This window comes from Netta rufina, assembly GCF_964035555.1.
Source record: "Netta rufina genome assembly, chromosome: 2".
NCBI lineage: Eukaryota > Metazoa > Chordata > Aves > Anseriformes > Anatidae > Netta > Netta rufina.
The window spans coordinates 31,263,393-31,283,834 of record NC_140124.1 but is presented as its reverse complement, the minus strand read 5'-3'; the positions used below and the strand labels follow the sequence as shown (position 1 = coordinate 31,283,834).

General features: G+C 40.2%; 1 protein-coding gene across 2 annotated transcripts in view; it reads right to left on the bottom strand.

The window, feature by feature from the left end:
* Positions 1 to 18,766: 18,766 nt before the first annotated feature.
* BZW2 (basic leucine zipper and W2 domains 2) overlaps positions 18,767 to 20,442 on the bottom strand; it is a 56,135-nt gene continuing 54,459 nt past the window's right edge. For both annotated transcript variants that reach the window (XM_084282682.1, XM_084282683.1), the window contains exon 12: positions 18,767 to 19,223. In XM_084282682.1, coding sequence (XP_084138808.1) covers positions 19,195 to 19,223 — 29 coding nt within the window. In that variant the 3' untranslated portion in view covers positions 18,767 to 19,194. The remainder of the gene's footprint in view (positions 19,224 to 20,442) is intronic.

Below are 20,442 nucleotides of genomic sequence, written 5' to 3'. Positions count from 1 at the left end.
GTTGTGTTTTATGTAATTTGGCTGGCCTCTGTCTGCTAAGGAAAGCCACAGCAGGCTAGTGATTCCTGCCAGCAGCGAGACAGAAAGAGGCTGAACAACAGCAGGCTTTGTCTTTACTGGGCTGTCAGTCAGATCTCTCTTTTTTTAACATCTTTTTCCTATGCTCTTTGATGTTTTGCCAGACTTCTGCAATTAAACAATGCTCTTTTTTTTTTTTCTCCTCACACAGTAATGAAGACCCATAGTTTTTTACTGATGTACGTCTACCTCTCAGCTGCTAGCCAGGCAACAAATTAAAATTCTCCAATACTCGTGACCACAAATTAGATCTGAATGCTCAACAGCTGCTAAAGCTTTTTGTTTGTTTGTTTCCAGAGTTGACAGACACAGACTATCCCTGCTGCTGGAGCTCTGTGAAGTGGCCGGATGAGTGAAAAATATGTTGTGGGTTTTTGTTGTTGTTGTTTTTTCCCCTTGCTAATTAAGCTGACTTGATATTGTAGCTAATTTGGCCTATTGCTATTGGGAACGCAGATTTACTGACTTGAGCTTCTGGCTTTATTGGGCCCTTCTGAACTTTTGGGCCCAGATCTGGCAGAGCACAAGCCCAGTATGAAGTCACTTGCTTCAATGCAGTTTTACCAGCTGCTTCTAATTTTGTTGTAAAGAGCAGTTTCAGAAATTGTTTGTTGTCCTCTCAATAGGAAATAGTATCTTGAATGTGTGGCCTTTCCTGAACGCAAGAAGCCATTAGCCTGTCAAATGTTTTGTTGGATTTTGTTGCAAAGGCTCACTTATTAAATTACTGTACCATTGTTCCTTTTGTTATAGTGCTGAATTATTCAATATTATCACCCACTGCCCTTCTTGTAAGAAGATCTCTTTCTCTATTAATTATTAAAAGGTGTACCTCCACTTTCTTAATCAATGCCAGTATTATTAAAGGACATGGCTCCTACAGTCCCACTTAGTACAGGATTACTTCTTCAGATTCGAGCGTGCATCCAACCATATGCATTGCAACTTGGTTTGTCCCCGCCTTGGACAATGATAAACTCTGTGGGGCACAGTTCAGCTTGGCTAGATAATCAGAGGGTTCAATTAAATAGAGCTATGACAAATGTAGCTGGGCTTTAGGTCTTTTCTCTCCCACGCCTCTGATTCTGTTCACAACTTACAGTAGGAGCTTGGAATGATATTGTTTTGATTTAATACAAAACTTGCTTTTACAGCACTGAGCTGCACAAGTGCTCTAATTTCTGGTAGTGGCCAGAAGTACGCCTGTGCTCCTGTTCTTATCAGGCTGAAGAACTTGTATCATATTCTGGTTCTGGCTAGAACTAATTGTCTTTTTTTTTTTTTTTTTTCTTTTTTAGTGAATTGTTTCAAATTGTCAGTTACAACAAGGCACTTTTGTAGTTGGAGATGAATCTTCCTTCTCTGTAGGTAAAGCATAGATAGTGTTTACTTGATTTTATATTTTTTTTTAAAGCTTAGTTATTTAAACAGCTGGTCCAAGTGAGAATCCTAAGTATGTCTCCTCGCCCTTTGTCTCTGTAGGGGACAAATTCTGCACTCCCATCTGTGACATTAATCCCCAAGCTGCCAGACATAACCAAGAGCAGAATATGACTTTTCCTGTTCTTCCCCCACTTTTTCCGATGCCTATTCTCCGCTTCCTTGCACACTCTTTGTTCTCCTGCCCTTTTTTCTTGCCTCTCAATGGCACTGCTGGCAACAGGAGGAGCTACAAACAGTGTAAATTAGTTGTTCTTCCATGGGAAACTGCGATGGGGGGAGAGAACACTGGGCGCTTGTGCTGCTGCTGGGGCAGCCCTGACGGACTGGGCAAAAGGAAGAGCTCCTAGAGGGAGAGAGGGGAGTGAAAATGCAGAGCTGCCAGGGCTTGCTGCCAGCATGCTTCTTGCAACTCAACAGAGCTTCAAGCAGAGACACTTTGGTTCTTCACTGTTCATTTCCATATAGACTGGTGATTTCAAGGAGGTTTTCTGCATGGGGCCTCCTGTGGAAACACTCAATTCAAACTGAGCATTTGGGCAAAATCTCTTCTGTATCAGTAGGCTGCAATCCCACATTATTGTTGCTCTTTTATTTTACTTATTATGTGCCTGAAATCTAAAGGCCTGTGTCACTTCTGAGTACAAATTTGAAATGTGGAGGCACGAGTATATACTAAGTTGTCTTGAAGTGTATACCATTGGCTTAAAATTACGACATTATGACACCTAATCTTGCTTTGTACTAGTACAGAGTACCTAAAACATTGTTTGCAGAAATTGATTTTTATCGCTTTATTTTTCCCAGGTTTACAATGAGCAGTTGACAGCACTCTGAGCAGTTCCTTTCATTCTTTGTCTCACAGTCATTTTTCTTCCCTGTTGTTTGTATAAAGTCTCTCATGCACATCAAAATCAGGGAGGAGAAAAGCTGGGGTAAAGCAAGCCAGGTGTTTTCCAGAGCAGGAATGCCACATGCAGGATCTGTACTTTGTAATTAGTATCAATTGGCCTTTACTTTGACTTTCTCTCCTTCAATGTGTAAACGAAATACTTGTGAAAGTAGGAAAAAATACAGATAGTGGGACTAAATGCTATGAACTGAGTTGCAAGACAATCAGGCTTGTTCAACACTTGCTGATTTCATGAAAATTTGTAGGAAATCTGAAATGCACCTTGCACAATTTTCTTCTCTGCCTGCTTGTCTTGGTATTTCTGCTTGTTTTGTTGTGTGTTTTTTTTTTTTTTGGTTGGTTCTGTGTGTGTGTGTTTTCTCTGAACTTGTTTTTTGATTGTTTGTTTTTAAGTCTAGCATCAGGCTTTTTGCTTCCTTTAAGGCATTATAGGAAAACTCCAAATGATAGTCTTACAAACAATAATGTCGTATTTGTAGCTATGATGATGCAGCATCTAGAGAATTTCTCATTTTTCTTTTGTACATGCAAAAAGATCCCATAGGATTTTTTTTAAAGCTTACTGCATCAGCCCAAAAACCAAGACAAGCATCTACAGTCTAAGTTTTATTTAAAATATTTATTGTACACGGTTGGCATTTTTAAATGTTAGTGTTGAGGCACATGGTGAATATGAACAAGGGGAGAGGGTCTCAGCTACCTTATCATGGAGTATATAAAGGGCTCAAACTACCTTGGCACCTGACCACTAAAGCACGTCCCTGTGCTTGGCACAGAAGTGTGTCTGAAGTTTGCTGATAGCTGCAGGGTCTGTGCTACAGTCAACGAAGTCTGTAAATCAAAATGACATTTACAGTCTGTGTATGATCAACTGCATCTCTCCATGGAAAGTAGAGGTTCCTGTATCAAGCCATTTCTTGTCACTAAAAAAGGAAGTCTGAGTCATCTTGGTCACCTGAACTACCTCAATTATTCTGCCAGGTCAATTAGTCACCCTGGTTACCAGTAAAGCAGCAGGAAGAATATATGGAGTCAATAAAGGGGACACTTAAAACCTTGTCTGCAGCAATATTTTTTTAAGAGCTAAATTCAGTGCAAATGTCCAGCGGCCATGCCCCAGCTATTTACCGTATTGTTTGTCATGAACTCACTGTGCCATGGTAAGTATTTGCCCACAGAAGTGAATTTCTCTCTGCTTCCTGGAACAAAGTGGGTTTACCAGCAGCACTATTGTGCCTGTGCCATTCCACCCCCAGCCTTAAGGAAGCCCTTTCTGGCACCAGGCACTGAAGACAGCATAAGCAAGGTGTATCTATCTGTTCAGGGATCATATGGCCATCATATGGGTGCCAGGTGTAGATGGACCAGGTGTTGGAACAGTGCTTTATGCTGATGTTCATTATGTTCAATTCTGGTGTATAGAATAAGCTTGCCTGTGTTGTATGGGATGAAACTTCTCCGTACAGAAGAAAAAATATACAAAACTCTTTTGGACTTTTATTTATTTTTAGTGAATAAAACTCATTGTAAACAGAGAAAGGGGAAATTAGGACAGGAAAACATGCCATTTAAGTACAGAGGCTAGAGCAACCCACAGCTAGGTCTGAAAATAGCTCCTCCAGAAGCACAAAGATGTAGCAAATTATCAGTTTAATAATTCTGACAAGCAGTTACAAATGACTAATGATCAAAGAACAATTCATTCATCTTTACTTTTAGAATGATAAATGCTGGATGTATTCTTTAAGAAACTTTCTGACCAAAATCAAAATGGCATAAAGCTCTTGAGTTAAGCCTTGAAAATTAAATCACTGTTAGAAAGCTACTTAGAATGGAGTCTCTTTTCAAGCAAAACTAGTGACAGGCAACTGTGAAGCCATTGTTCAGGACTGAATCTTTTTTTAAAATCCCATGATCCACCATGCAGTGGGTGAAAATAACGTTTGAGTATAACAATAGCATTTCTACTAGTTAATTCAGTTGATACCCGTTTCTTTTGTATTGTCCCATGAATAGTGCTTTCCAGACAAAAGATTGTTGAAGGGACAAACTTGGTGAAGTTTGTCCCTGTTACATCTATAGACAGGTGAGAGAGGAAGGAAAAAACAAACAACCAACAACAACAAAACCAGGACATTGATTTTAAAAACATTATTTTTTGTATTTCAGAGGTCAGCCTTCCAAAAACATTTTAAAAGGCAAATACTGGTTTCATAGGATTAAAAGCTAGGTCTTGGGATTTTCTGAAGCTCTTATCATAATTGTAAGATTTGCCTTTCAGCATTATTTAAAATCCATTCTGAATTAAGCTGATAGAGGATTAGGATAAGGAGAGTTTGTTGTATCTAATGTATTAAAGAAACAAGTAACCAGAGGCTGAAAATAGCAGAATAGTTGTATATTGAACAGTAACACGTCAAAGGCTTGACACAAAGCCTCTTCCTTCTGCTCAAGGTAAATATCCAGGGATGTTGAATGAGCTGATTTTAGTTACGTCTGAAAGAGAAAAAGACAGACTTCTAGATCCAGGCAGCTGAGTGGGCTAATATTTCCTGCAGACAAACTGAAATATATTTGTGGCATTAAATACAAGGCATTTGTGTGTCTCTATAGAGACAGACCTGCAGCATAGATTGGCTTTTGGAGAGGATATTCACTATGCTCTGTTCTACCAGGAGGTGGGGGGATCGTTCATATCAGTGCAGTGTGCTGGCACCTGATCCACCATCACATTCTCTTCTTCGGGTCTGAGATAAAACCAGCAAACTTCAATGTTCGATATAAGACAGAGTTATATAAGATATAACTCTGAGATTAACAAGACATGTTAACAGCAGAGAGGAAGCAGTGGGGAGAATCAATAGTTTTAAAATTAAGTGAAGTTTTTATGGGTCTCCTGTCTGCTGTGGGTTCTTGTTATCATCACCTCCCAAAGGTTACCACTTGATCATGTTCAGGTGGAAACCATCACCACTTGGTTTTGGTTTGAAGGAAAAATGGATACCATCCACTGAATGCTTTCCTAGGTGATTCCCTGGAAGCATTCCAAGAAATCTTGAAGTAATCAGATATCACATGCCAAGAAGCAGAAATCTGAAATGTTTACAAGTATGTAGAAGAACAGTAGAGGAAGGCCTGAGCTTGTCCTACGTGAGTGGAAGGATGGGGAAAAAAGGTTTATATCACTAAGGAAAAATCAAGCACCGAGAGTCTGATGTAAGCTTCTTAGATAAGTGCTCATCATTAGGTGTGCCTATTGACTGTGTCACTGTTGGTGCTGAGCTTTCTGGTGAGTCATGTGCCTGGGAAAAAAAATAAATAAAAAAAAAAAGATAATTTGGAAGGGGCCCCCAGAGATCATCTGATCTAACCTTCAGCTTGAAGTAGGGCTAGCTCCTGTGGTAAAACAGGTTGCTCAGGGCCATGTCCAGTCAAATCTTGGAACATCTCCAACTATGGGACTTCCACAACCTGGTAGGGCAACTTGTTCCTGTCCTTGAGTACTCTCAGTGAAAACGTTTCCATTATCAGAATTAAGTTTGTTGCAGTGTGTGCCATTACCTCATTTTTTTTGCTGTGTCACGGTCAGAAAAGTCTGGCTCCAGCTTTGCTCTAACTCCATTTAGAGAGTGGAAGACTGCAGTCAGTCTCCTTTTATCTAGGTTAAATAAGCCTCTCCTCATACATTACACAGTTCAGCCCTCTAGCTGTTCAGGTGGCCCTCTGGCCTCTCCCCAGTTTGTCAGTAACTTTCTTGAACTCAGGAGCCAAACCCAAGAAGTGGTATTAGAGGTGTGCTGAGTAAAGAAGAGTAATCCGTTCTTCCCACCCACTGGCAATGCTTTTAATGCAGCCTCACCTGTGGTCAGCTGTTTTTGCCACAGGAGCACACTGCTGGCCCATGTTCAGCTAGTCTACCAGCTCCATAGGTGCTTTTCTACTGAGCTGCTCCCCTTCACGTTACCCTTCACCAAGGACCCCAAATACCAAAGGTGAGAGTCCTGTTCTGCCTATTTTTCTACCCGTGGCATGAGATTATGACTGTGGGATTTAGTCTTTTACATTTCAGCAGCATATGTGGAGACTACACAGTTAGCTCAGGGAGCACAGCAGGCTGTTAGAGGCCTGCGCTGCTAGGGACCGGATCCAGTGACCCGTGTGATTCCAACACATCCTTTCTTTTCATTTAGCACATCAAGCCACTGCACGTAAAGGTTATCTTCCTCCATAAGTCAAAAATGATGGCATACTGTGTTGTAAAACTGTATTAAATCGTGGCACAAGCATTCTCTAGGCCAGTCACAAGTTAAAAGTGTAGATCAAAAAAGAAATCAGTTATTTATTCTCAGAAATGCATATTTTCAGTTTAAGAAAAAAAATGTTGCACTTCAGCTTCACCTCATTCTTTCAGCTGGTCTGTGTTGTACATACTCCAGATAAGCAAGTTCATTCCAAAACACACCCAACTGATTTTTTCTTTCTCAAGGGCATGAGTTGCAAGTGAATGTATTTTTCCCTAGCACTATACCATTTGCTTAATGATTACCAGTAAATAAATACTTTTTTTTTCCCCCCTTTATTCAGGGCCACAGAAAGCTGAGAAGTATTAGAAAAGGCAAGGTAGACAGAACATATGGGAAGGTGTTTTATTCACCAGCCCTAACTACATAATGTATATGTTTGTAATATGCTCACCCTGCTCCATGAGCTTGGCTTATCTATAGTAAAGTTAGCTGCTGCAGTCTTATGATGATGTGCGAATCTTTCAGAAACAACTGTTTTGAACAAAATCTTGAAAATATGAACAGTAAATGGTTCTAAATTCAGCAGATAAATCTAAAGAACCCAATTTCTTTCATAATACCATAGTCTTAAAGTAGTGTCATAACTCAGACACCTGACATACGTTTTGAAGCAGTTGGTAAGTAATAATACTCTGTGCCCCTAGCAATTCATCTTTCTTTAAAACATCTCTTTAATAGAGCAGAGTAGCTTCTTTTCTTGCAAAGAGGAGACCTACAGCCACGAGCTGCCAGTAATGTGAGTGCAATACTTTTTAGTGTGTGTAAGGAACATAAAGAAAAAGCCATGGCTGTTTCCTCTTGTTAGCAATCTGCCACTGCCAGCCAGTTCTGCTTAATATCCACAGTCATCTGTGCACAAGCTGGGAAGCAGTTTCACCATTTGGTCTTTTCCCTTGAAAGCAGTGAGTGAATTTCTAGCCCTCCTCAAATATGTGAAGTAACTTGAGTGTTCAGGAACATGCTTATCTGGTAGCACAGTTCTTCCCAGTGGTCTTCTTGCAAGCAGATGATGCTGATTGTGCAGCAGGTGCCTAGAAACTACCAAAGACGAAACAGCCCTCACCACAGTTTGTGACTTGGAGTGTCAGGTGATATCTAGTGTTTGAGGATGAAAACACAAAGTCTTGCACTTACTCTGAACTTATTTCTCGCTGTTGAGTTATACATCCAGCTCCTGTAGAGCAGCAAACATACCACTGTGACCATCAGTCTGTCTTTGCGTGGAGAGCACTGCTGACTTTAAGCTAGCTGAGCTTAAGCTTATAGGCTTAGACTTAGCTTCATATTTTATCCTACAGGTTAGCTGCTTATCAAGTCTTCTATCAGTCTTCTATCTAAGGCTTTCTGCTAAGGCTATCAGTGCCAAACATCTGGGTTAGGGATGTTAATGTAAGCTGACAGTCAGGTACTGATATTTGCAATAAGTAATTAATCCCTTAAGCACAAAGGAATTTTCTGTCAGTTAAATTTGCTTATTACAGTTTCCCTGAAAGAATGATAAAGTTGATAGGACATGGCTTATCTTTCACCAAAATTTCTTCTCACGGTCCCAAGACTCACCTCTTTTTGCTGTCTGGATTGTCAGCCTGCATGACACGTCATTCCCACATTAGGGTTCATCTCTTTGAAGCTGTGGTTTTCACGTGCTAGTCAGCACTAGACAATACAGCAATCAGTCAATATGGATTTATATGAATCAGCTAGGCGTTACGGCTTTTTTCCCTATGCAGTTACTTTTTTCTATGCAGTTTATAAAAAAGCATGCCCTGTTAGTGTGGCAATACTGCCCTCATTTAGTTAATGTATCTTCACATAGGTAAAGGAACCTTAGGCAAGGGAGTAAGAAAGGCCAACTGTAAGGGATGAAGGAAGAACACAGGGTTTAATGCTGTTCCATTTTCTTTTTTCTTTTTTTTTCTTTTTTTTTTTTTTTTTAAGGAAATGAATGACGATCACAAAATGAGAGAAAATTTGCATTGACTGTGCTTTACAGAAAGTACACCGAATGTAAGTATAACGGCAAATCTAAACTTATTTAGTACTGAAGAGAATTTTAAATGGTGGTGGATTTTGAACTTAAAATAATTAACTTACTTCTCAGGATGAGCTGGAAGGCATTTTTTTTACTGTTGACCACTGTGTCAACTGTGTTTTGTTTCCACTTTCTGTGCTCGAGTGAGAGATGTCAGCTCTGGAAGGTGCCAGCCTGCCACTCCAGGAGTGTTTTTTCCTCCAAATGTGTATGGAAGCTTGTCTTACAGCACAAATTTCCTAGAGCAGCTGAAGTCATGGCAACTAACAATATACATAGTGCTGCTTGCCTTACTGATCCTGCTGAGACACACAGCAGCCTACACAGCAGTAATAACTCTGATGCTCCCAAAAAAACAAGGCCATTTCAGCAGTGGCAAGTCGTGGGAACTTTTTAAAGTGTCCAGCCATAAGAGAGTATGAGACACTTAACATAAAGAGCTCTTAAAGTCTGCTTTTCACTGGGAAATATTTCTTCATGTAATTTAGGCAAAGCAAGCTATCAATCATGTAAGGAGTACATGGGCCTGGAGCACTGACTGCCTGTGAGTGCACTGCAGTGCTTCTTTGCAGGCATTCAGTGGGATTGCTGACATGAGTGGTCATAGATATTATGAGTGCTCTTAGCTATTACAAGTGATGTTAAAACAGAAGTGGATTAACAAAAGTCTGGTAGGCTTTATGGCCTTCTCCATGTTAACAGCAGGTCAATGTTTCTTTACAGTCTCAGTTCTGACTGTTGGTGGTAAGATGTTCAGGTTGGACATCAGGAGAAATTTCTTCTCAGAAGGAGTGGTCAGGCATTAGAACGGATTGCTCAGGGAGGTGGTAGTGTCACCATCCCTGGGGGTGTTCAAGGAAAGGTTGGACGTGGTGCTTAGGGACATGGTTTAGTGGATGATACCGATGGTGGTTTGATGGTTGGACCAGATAATCTTGGAGGTCTTTTCCAACCTCAATGATTCTGTGATTCTATGTTTGTCTCTGAGAAGACCAGCAGGAGTGGACATAAGGTGTCTTTCCTCTTCTCAGTGCTGTATCTGTGCTGGGGTTGACAGCCTACCACTTCATCCCTAGAAGTTTCTGTTGTCATGATTTCATGCAGTATTTCCTGGTATCTTGTTGTCTGACTCGAGTGTCATCTCCAGCTCAGAGACAAAGGACAAGAAGTCACAAGTCTGACAAAACAGCGTAAAAGATGCCGCTAAAGTACAGGATTTACCCCAAATACTAGGTAAATCCTTGACTGTGGTTGCTGCTAGGACCATTCTTCCAAATCGAATGCTTCTTCTGTTTGACATTCCTGTGTTGAAGGCACATCCCCTGCACTAACCAAATGAAGCAGATACCTATGCAATAGGAGAACAGAGCACGTTCACTTGATATTTTTAATCTTTTTTTTTTTTTTTTTTCCCCAGTGCTTTATCATGTCTATTTATTGGTATTTTACCGAGATTCGTGACCTGTGTTTGCTATTTTGCCTCTGAAGAAAGATGAATTTCTGCACATTACAGGCTAGCACAGCAGTGAAAGATGGCTGGTGAACAGTGGGTCAGTAACATAATTAAAGGTTCAATGCCTTCCTAGAACTGGAAGTTTCTGCTTCTGATGCCTTCATCTTGGGGGAATATGTGGTTTTCTATCACTTCCATTTTATGCAGTGGAATGAGAACCTGTGAGAATTTCAAAAAATCTCTGTGTTTCTGATATTTTAAGTGACTTTTGTGAGAACAACTAGCATGAATTTCAAGGAAAGAAAATTTCAGTTTAAATGTCACCTACAGCATAATTCAGACCCTCACACTGATGCAGGACTTCACCTGGAAGGTTGTTGCTCTGTTGTCACTCTCACTGATGTCTGCAGAAGCCAATGCTTTTGTGCTTTTCCATGAGTTTACTCAGGTTCCAACCTAACTTATTAAGTTGTCCCTACTGTATTCTTCCCTTGAGATGGGATGAAGCTGTACTTTTTCTTCCTCTCTGAGGATTAGTATTCTCAAGAAGACTGCACTTTTCCTCCATGCCTTTTTCATATTAAAAATTCAGGGTTGCTTTGCAACATCAGCACCACCATGTGTTCCTCTTCGGTCAGTAGTCTGAAAGCTGTAACTGGAGACGGACCTCTCCCAAACCCTGTGGAAACCATTTGGAGTCTAGGGTTGTGAGAACCAGTTGCTTCAGCACTTCTTTAGTAGATAAATTCATATACATTTGATTTGTACATATTAATTTTTCTTGCCTACATCTGATTCTTGCATGTGATTTATCCTGTTCAAGTTTTGGAAGGTACAGAGGTGATTTTTCACACAGGCAGAGCATAAATAAGTGGCCATTTGCTTCTCTAGTCCTTGAAAGAAAAATTGTGTTATTTAGGCTTAAATAAATCATCCAGATGTGTGCCTGTATCTTTTGAGGTGCATTTTGCCCTTAGACTTCTTCAGCTAAAGGAGCACCATCGGCTGCTGTTTCAGGAAGGCTTCTTTAAAGAAGAAAAAAAAATCATAAACATAACTATAGTAATGTATATGGTACATAAATCACTTAACTATAACTAGCTGTTGCAAAAATAATAAAACTACCCACACAAACAAAGCAAAGAAAACATGTAAAGGAGACTGAATCTGAATATGTACAAAATGAAGTTGAAAGCCAAAATAAAAGGGAAGAAGTGGAGATAAAGCAATCTCTGTCTGTAACAGGATTCTGTGGTGTGACTGTAAGAGCAGCACCTGAGTGTGTGTGTATATACATATATATATACATATATATATATATATATATGTATATGTGGTACAGAAGTGACAGTACATGACCTTGATTTATGTAGTTATTCCAAATTATCTCTGTCCAGTTGTTTGTGTCCCATACCCATCTCGGGAGTGGTACTGGATGCTCCTTCTCTCTCTCTCTTTTTGCATTGTTTCCAGGAGTTGAGTTTTCCCCTGCCAAAATACTGCCCTATTTGGGATCTTCACAGGATGTATCCAAACAAATCTGACTGCTGTGAGTATTTTTGTGTTTGACACAGATTTTCCCAAGCAAGAGTAAAAATGTGCCAACAGATGCAGGCCATGTGCTCAGCTTCCCCTGGGCCTGGCCAGGAGGCTGTGGGCACACTGGAGGGGCACCAAGGAGAGTCCAAAAAATGTCACTGCCCCAGCCCCTGTGGTAGATTGCAGAGCCAGACCTTGTACTGGGTGACAAAATGTTCCAAGACTTTCTGGAAGCCTGTGCCAGCCTGTGAGGGTGAGCTAGGTGAGTTACCATGGTAAGTGAGAAGTGATCCATCTGGGAACAGACAGTGTTTCCCTTTTCCCAGATGCGTTCAGCTGGCTACAGGATGAGATACCGTTTGATTTAAAGTCAGACTTAATGATTTCTTGTGGAACAGCTTTCCATGTTCTGAGGCTACTAAATGTGCTAATATCTGAAGCTCAGAGTAGGAATTCTGCGACAGCAAAAAGAAATGTAACTCTGCTTCTGTTAACCCCAGAATTCTACTGTCTCAATAAAACAACAGAAAAATGTTCATAATACTCAAACAAGGGGAAAATCTTCCAGGTCTGTTCATATGCTGCTCCCATATCATGGTGCAAGAGAACTGTCTAGTTGTGAAATTACAGTCTCATTGTGGGGCTCTTTCAGAAGACGTCTTTGCATTGGCATTGCACAAGGCTTGGACTCAAAGGTTACTATTGTCACGGGAAGGGACATACTTGGTGCAGGGATGGGCACCCAGCCACGTGGTAAGCACCATTTTGTTCCTGCCTGGTGTAGCGTTGTCTGTGACCCTTGAACAAAGGTGGAGAAGCCTGAATCTCCTATATTTGAATTTCTTTGTCATCAACACAGCAAAAGGCAGAGATTAACCTTTTATTCCACTGATTTATCCTTCATATGCCACAAACTATAAATTATCTGCCTTTTTCCTTGCAGATAGTCCCTTATAATTTCCTCCTGCCTGCTGACTTACCCTTAGAATGTCCTTCTGTATCACAGATACCATCCATTTTCTCTCAGGTGGTCTCATTGGTACAAATCTAACTAAATTTTCGAGCTGTTGTTCTCAGTTGGGATTTATTTTTTCAAGTCTGCTGCTTCTATTTTGGACCTAGAAAAGGACTGATGTACTTGAAAGCTTATTGATTTTTCCCAGCTAGATGAGTGGGTGTCATAACATAGGTCTGCCTATAAAACTAATTTTGGTCGTATCCTTGGATACATCAACAATACTATTTTGTTATTTCTTCTGGAATAATTTATGACTGCCAGCGTTATTCAAATATCCCAGCAATAGCTAGTAGTGATAGAGAGAGTCAGGCTGGCCTGTCAGCAATGTTCCTAAACTTCATTGAGGGAAAATCTCAGGCAGTTCATGTTCTGAAAGGGACTGTGTTATCATAGCGATGTGTTATCATTATGAAGTTGCGACAATGTCGTTATTTTTTTATTCAGGGTCTTTTAAAAAAAATATCATATGTATTCAAATAGAATTTCTGGTACCTGGCAACCACAGCAGTGGCAGATTCAATTACCTAAATGCTGTGTTGGCCTACAGCTGTGCCACATTAGCAGTTTCAGCACAGGCCTCTTTCTTCTTGCTGACTGGGAGATGATGGTAGGTAAGACAGCAATGCCTCTCCAGCAGGTAGTAGGTATGTCCTGTGTGTCTGCAAAACAGAGCCATCACATTGGTCGTGCTCTGTGGTTGCTAGGTGACCACTGAGCCTGAAACATGCATTTCTCTTCCTCTGAGCTTACCTTCCCTGGTGGGAGAGGCAGAGAGGAAGTAGGCCAATGCTGTTCACCTTCCTTCATGTCTGGATCACCTCCAAGCATTCCCATGGCTCCTTCTGAGGGCACAGGAGTTTACCCAGGGCAGACCACTGACAATGTACAGTCCAGCAGCCAGCCTTAGGCTCCTCCAAGAGCAGCTTTGTGCCTTTTGAAAGGCAGGAGAGCTCTCCAGTGCAGGGCAGAGCACATGAAACCCTGCTAACGCAGCCAGGCCTGCTGCAGGAAGAACCACAGCCCCTGGATATTCACTTTTAATCCTCCCCACGCCTTTCACACCTGGGATATTTGCAGTAAAATTGAAAGGTGTTGCTTCTTTTCCCCCTTTTTGGAAAGATATTTATGCATTTCATCTTTGTGTTGTTCCTTCATAAGCAGCACAGGTCAGCCACTGTTGGAGGACTGGCTGTAATTAACCTGTGTGATGTTATTTGTAGCTCTTTTTGAGGAAGGGCTGTTTTGTCTTCATCAGCCCATGAGCCTTATTTTTAACAACCAAAAAAAAAATAATGTGTAAATGGGATTTTTAAAGGTATTTACTCTTGTCCATGAACATGTCAGGAACGCGAAGTGAATCCTTTTGAGGTGTCAGAGAAATGTTATTTCCAGGTAAACCGAGCATCTCAGTAAAGGCACCTCTGACCACACTCAGCTCTCCATTGTATGCCAGACAAAAGAACCACAGAATGGTTTGGTTTGGAGGGGACCTTAAAGATCATCTCCTGCGACCCTTCTGCCATTGGCAGGCACACCTCCCAGTAGACCACGTTTCTCAAATACGCATGAGATGCTTGGTACTTTGAAGTCTTATCCATGATCTAAGAGAACCTACTCTTATCTCTTCGTACAGAACAGGAGCCCTTCTGGAGTGTGTTTCTCAAGCCCCTCAAAAGAAGCAGTAGGAGGAGAAGCTTCTGCAGTGTATATGTACATCCAGAGGGCACCGTGTGTCCTGGGCCGTGTCTGAGGTTCTACGGCATTCCTACGTTACACGTAAAGTTATTGATGAACTGTGTATCATGAATTATGCTTGAGATAAGAATTGGTCTTTCAAGGGATTTCTAATAGCCTTAAAATCTTACTTCAAAAAACTGCAGGGGTAAAAAAATGCATAGCTTAGAGGTATTGGAAGGAAACCAAAAGCAGTATCAATAGCTAGGTGATCAGCTGTGTCTGTTTCTTAAAATAGTTGCCCAGCCATTTCTTAGAGCACAGCCAGGAGGAAGGCTGGATCTTGTGTTTGTCACCTCAGTTAACGCTACAGATAGGGTGAATTCTAAGAAAGTACCTGCATTCAGGCTAAAAGAATTCATTATTTGTGAACAATGCTTCAAAAAACAGGTGTTCTGAATTTTCTGAACATTTTTATCAAAGTTGTGGAGTAAAGCTATGAATGCTCTCAAAATATCTATGAATGTATTTGGGAAGTATTTAAGTAACAAGCTAGTTTATTCATATAGAAGTAACTTATCCCATGGATTGAAATTGAGTTCTCGTCAAAATATTTTGTATCTAAATATTTTCCTTTACACATATATTATGTTAGTGCTGTGACTTTCTCCTGAGTGTATATTTTAAATGTTTTTTATCTAAATACTTTTACATTTTATAAAAATGTTCTATTTGTATATCTTTAAGGGTACTTAAATATAATGCATAAATACATTTGAAAATTTATATATTTAGCAACAATATTTAAAAATATTTATATTGAATTTATAGTAAGCATTTTTAATAGTTATATATTTTATTTATATTTCAAAGCAATGTTCAAGAACAGTTTTTCAAATGTATTGACAAAAGCATTAATGGTCAGGGCCTTAATCAGAAGGGAGTGTTTACTGGAGTTCACTGGTTTTGTGTAGTTAAGTTTTTTAGAAAAAATACATATAGATTTAACTCAACAAAGAGAGAATCTATAAAGTAAATCTTTAATTTGCCAATTGGTTAATAAATTGCTAGAACTAATTATTGAGAACCACTTCTGTGAAGACATATTAACTCTCACACAAAATCACCCAGGTATCCCTCTCCCAGGTGTGGGAAGGGGCTGGGCCCTGGGTGCCTGCACAGGGTCTTGCCAGCCTGGAGCTGCTGCCTTGGTGCTGGAGGAGCCCCTCCTCACTTCATCGTCCTGGAGCTACCCCAGGGACAAGCCCAGGGACTTCTCCATCACTTGTTTTGGCACAGGCCACTGGGTTTGGGATGTGCTGGCCCAGCAGGTAAGAGGGATCAGGTGAGGAAGGTTGTACTGAGTGTTCTGGGAGTAAATCTCTTATCAGCCAAAGCACAGCAAGGAGGGGAGCAGGATTGCTGCTGGAAGAGCTGAAGGGAGTATCAACTCATTGCTGTTTTGGGATGTGTAGGATTACAGGCCTCTGTGGGGTAGGAGCTCCCTTTGTTATAAGGCTGCAGTACAATGGCATAGAAGCAGTAAGAAATAAAAACTGTATCAGCACCTTTCAGGTCCCTAACGAGTGCTTTAACTGAGGAGGCCATAAAGTCTAACTCATTTTTGCATCGCAGGTACGATGCAATCCCTCTCCTGGAGAGCACTTGCATGCTAGAAGATTGCTTTAAAGCAATATAAATGGCTCTTAGTTAAAACCTCAGCATGGTTTCAAAAGGGAGAGGCCAGAAGGGAGGAATCACCTTCAGTAATCCCACCTTCACCTTCAAATTCAATAATCCCCATTTTAAAGTGCATCCTATTGCAATTTACTGCTGAGTAAAAGAGATACTTACAGTTCTGACATTTAGTTTCCACTGATATTTCAAAATAAATACATTTTATGAAACTTTTTTTTTGGAAGTTTATTTTTATTTTATATGATAACTGACTCCAGATTTGAAGAATATATTTAGCATTGACTGTAATTTTCACTTCTCTAGAAGAGGAATACTAATTTATGGCTTGTGTTGAAGAAATGCTTACGGCTGGGGATTTTTTTTAACTGAGATTTGGACTCTATAAAGGCTGCTATAGATTGGTGCTTTGCTTGGGGAGAGTCACATCAAAACCTCTGTTCGGATTCTGTCACAGGCTTTTTGCAAAGCCTAATCATCCCACACAGTTGTATTGAAATTCAGTTGGATGCAAATCAGCTGTGTTTGTAGTTGTGCCCCCACCTAGTTCACCTTCCAGCATACATCCTAAATGCTGCTTGATAATGTATGTGCACGGAAAGTCCCTAACTGAACTGATCCTGAAAACCAGTATCAGAAATCCTGCCTAAACAAATTATGAGGTCAGCTGAGCGTGGGCAAGCTGAAAGGGGCTTGCAGGAGGTGTCTACTTGGCCCCACCCTAAAAACACCCATTTCCTTCCAACCCAGCAACTAAGGGAGTAGGAGACAACTGCATCCTGTATCTGTGATGGGTGCATGGCTTGTAGGTATGCATAATGAAGGCACAGACGCATTGAAGACAAGCTGTTTTGCCAGTGATTATTGCTGACAATGTTTATTCTCTCCAGCAGATGGCTCAGCCAGCCTGCAACCAGACACATCTCACCAGCCCCTGGCAATCTCACCCACAGGTGTGTCATTGTGTCCTTTGTGCATTATTCTAGATTGGCTCCATTGAAATCAGCTTTGTTTAGATTATGTGGAAAAGTAGTTTTTACACAGACCCAACTGAATATTCATTACTACCTTTGAAAAGCACATTTCTTAAATTTGAAACGTTTCCAGCAATAGTGGTTCTGTGTCAATAATGAATTGATATTATACTGCAGCTGCAGAACTTGTGAAGAGATCATCTCAGGTCAGTAGTGCCTGGCAGATTTATTTTCTGTAATAACAAAGACCAGAATGAAAAGCATACAGCTAATTCAACAATTCTGTTTTATAATATGACAGTCCAAGTGTCTGCTTACTGTTGCTATAAGTTACTGGACTCATGTTATACATTTCCCCTTTGAAAGATCAATACCTGTTCAAAAATAAATATTGTTCTAGATGGAAAGCTGGCCTTCAACAGTACTTGATTTCTGCTTGCTCTCTGCTGCTTCCTGTAAAGCTAGATACACACCGAGGTAAGACTTGAAACCACAGGGTCTGTGGTTTACATTGTGTTGACTTTTCCCATCAGAAAAACCTGTACTGTTAGATAGCTTATTGGTTTCTAATTCCAAAATACACAATTTCAGTAGTTAATTATGCTTCCCTGTTTCTTTCCCCCTGTATGTTTCCTTTTTCAAAACCTTACCAATTCAATTTCTCATTTATGTGGATTTAACTCTGTTTAAAGGGAAGGATGCAGTGTTTTAAATAACACATTCTTAAGGAGAAGATGAACTGGCGGGGTGTGACATACTGGCAAACTGATTCACTGCCCTAGCAATTCTCAGCACTGGCATGGTTAGAGGCATGGACAGCAGAGGCAGGAGTGAGGCAGAAGATGACTATTACACAGTAATTTGGGCTGTGGAAAGTGAAATGGCAGCAACTGTTATCCGATTGACTGCTCTGTGAAAAAGAGGTCAGTCAGGAGACCACGCTGCACAGGGCCTTTGCTGTCCAGCTCACATCCACAAGCTCCAGAAGCTCTGATCATGAGGGTAGGCTGAGTTTTCCCACAATGTCAGACATCTCATTCTGGGCTTGGGTTTTGAGGCTTAAATGAGTGTATAAAGCTGCACACTGGCTTTATTTATGCAACATCTTAGCCAGGTTCCAGGCACTGGCGTTGTAAATTACATCACATTAAGGCATGAGGGAATATTATAGAAAGCCAGATGGGTCTTGAGAAGTTTATATATTTATTTGTGTACTTCAGTCAAATATCTTGTGATCTGTAACATCACCCTGGCATAAAAATGTTTCAGACTTCAGACATCATGCATGGTTTGAAGTTAATGCTTCTAAAATGAATGCTTTTTTTTCTTGCAAAACTTAACCGTCCCCATAGAGTGTAGTCTGAATGGAAAAAGACATTAATCTACTTATTATTTGCAAAACTTTTGTACATGCGAAACTGAGACTGTGGATTTGTTTCCGTACATTTTTGTAAGTAATTGAATCCATTAGTTTTTGCTATGGAATCTCACTAATCTGTCCATTGAACCCTATTAAGTATTGATGTTCATTTTGTGAATAATAAGTGTGAAAACAGTCTCTTGCCATTCTTGTGTAATTTTTACTCGAAGAATCGTGAGAACTTAGGGGCAAACCAAATCTGTAAAACACACTAACACCACAAGAGTAAGATATAAAAGCTATTTATTCAAAAAAATGTGGTGGTGTCAAATCACATACACAAGCCAATATTGAGCTACAAACACAGACCAAACAGTTCTATAAACAGAAATTGGAGTGTTCATATACCATAGTACCTGAAAAAGACCGTTAATAAAAAGGAGTCCATAAGTATCTCATCTCACTTTTTCTATATGGCTCCTTGCTGAATGTCTTTGCCTAAGTTAGTGTACAATGAACCAGAGGTAGAGTCCCAAGTAAAGCATCTAATGCCTCAGGGCTCCATTAAAAACCTTTATTCTTCTAAACAAAAGGAAAGCCTAGCCTATAGTTTTCTGTATGACACTGAAGTAAAGCCTCTTTGCTTGAACAGTACGGCATTCCCAAGCGCATTTGGCATTAACCTAGATTGAGACTGTGCTTTGTTAAACCATCTTAGTTTTCTTCCCCTTCAGACTCCGACTCTAGAAGAGAAGAAAGTAAAATATTTCATGTAGTTTGCACAAGGACACGGATGTGGTTCCTTAAAAATAACAGAATATCCTTCCAACACTCCAGTTAAAATTTTCATCACACCTAGTACCTCCTAGGAAGGGTTGACAGATTAAAGAGAGTAAACCAGAAAGCAATGCACAGCTTCAGAAGACAAAGATCTACACTGTTACGCTCCACAGGGTAGTTCTTAGTTTAGGGATCTGTCACTAGTTACCTGTTACTACGAGTTGGATTTGATGGTCCTTGTGCATCCCTTTCAACTCGGGATGTTCTATGACTCTAGCTTACCATGAATGATTCTGGTCCTCATCTGCAGAGCCAACCAACGCATATCCAAGCTGAGTTTAATTAAGAATCAGCATCCTTTGTTTGCTCTTCTAATCTCTGCGTAGGCTGTACTGCTATTATCCAGGAAGCACCCTTTTAACTATTTGCTCTGCAAATATCAGTCATGATCATCATACAGACTACTACTCTACAGCAGGTATGGAATCAGTACAAAAGATATATTTTTTAAATGATTTGTATAGTATAACATTAATTAGTAATTTAGGAACATGCACACTGTTTTTGTCACCTAAAGCTATTTTGCATCACATTGCATTTCTGTCTTGGTGTTCACCTGACAGGAAAGGGCTTGTTGACACAAATATAGCAAGTTTGCTCTGAGAAATCTGATCTAACACAATCTGCATATACTAACAGCAATACTTTGCCTTCAGTGGTACTGGACTTCGTAACTAAGGAAATCTGGGAGAAGGGACATGCAGAAAAGGGTGAAAAAGAAAAACAGAATGGCATACAAGCAGAAGATTAAAGGGTATAAAAGTGTTTTTAACCAAGATTGCTAGTATACAGTGTGAAAGGAGCTATCATTTTTGTTTTTCTATATATATATGTGAATTGCTACAAAGACTTACCTGTTCCTTAGCATTACTAAGTTCCCACTAAAAGTCTAAAAGAATCAACATTGCAGGGATGCAAATGAACACTAAGAATTATATCCCTAGCTATTACACATGGATTGATCATCCTAACTGACATGGACTTCCTTTTTGAAGGATGTGAACTTGGTAAAAATGGTAACCTATTTGTTCAGTACAAAGAATAACACATTTATGGACCAAAGAAACCAGTTCCCCTTCCCAGTAACTGTTTTAACACAGTAAATGCAAGCCACATATTTTA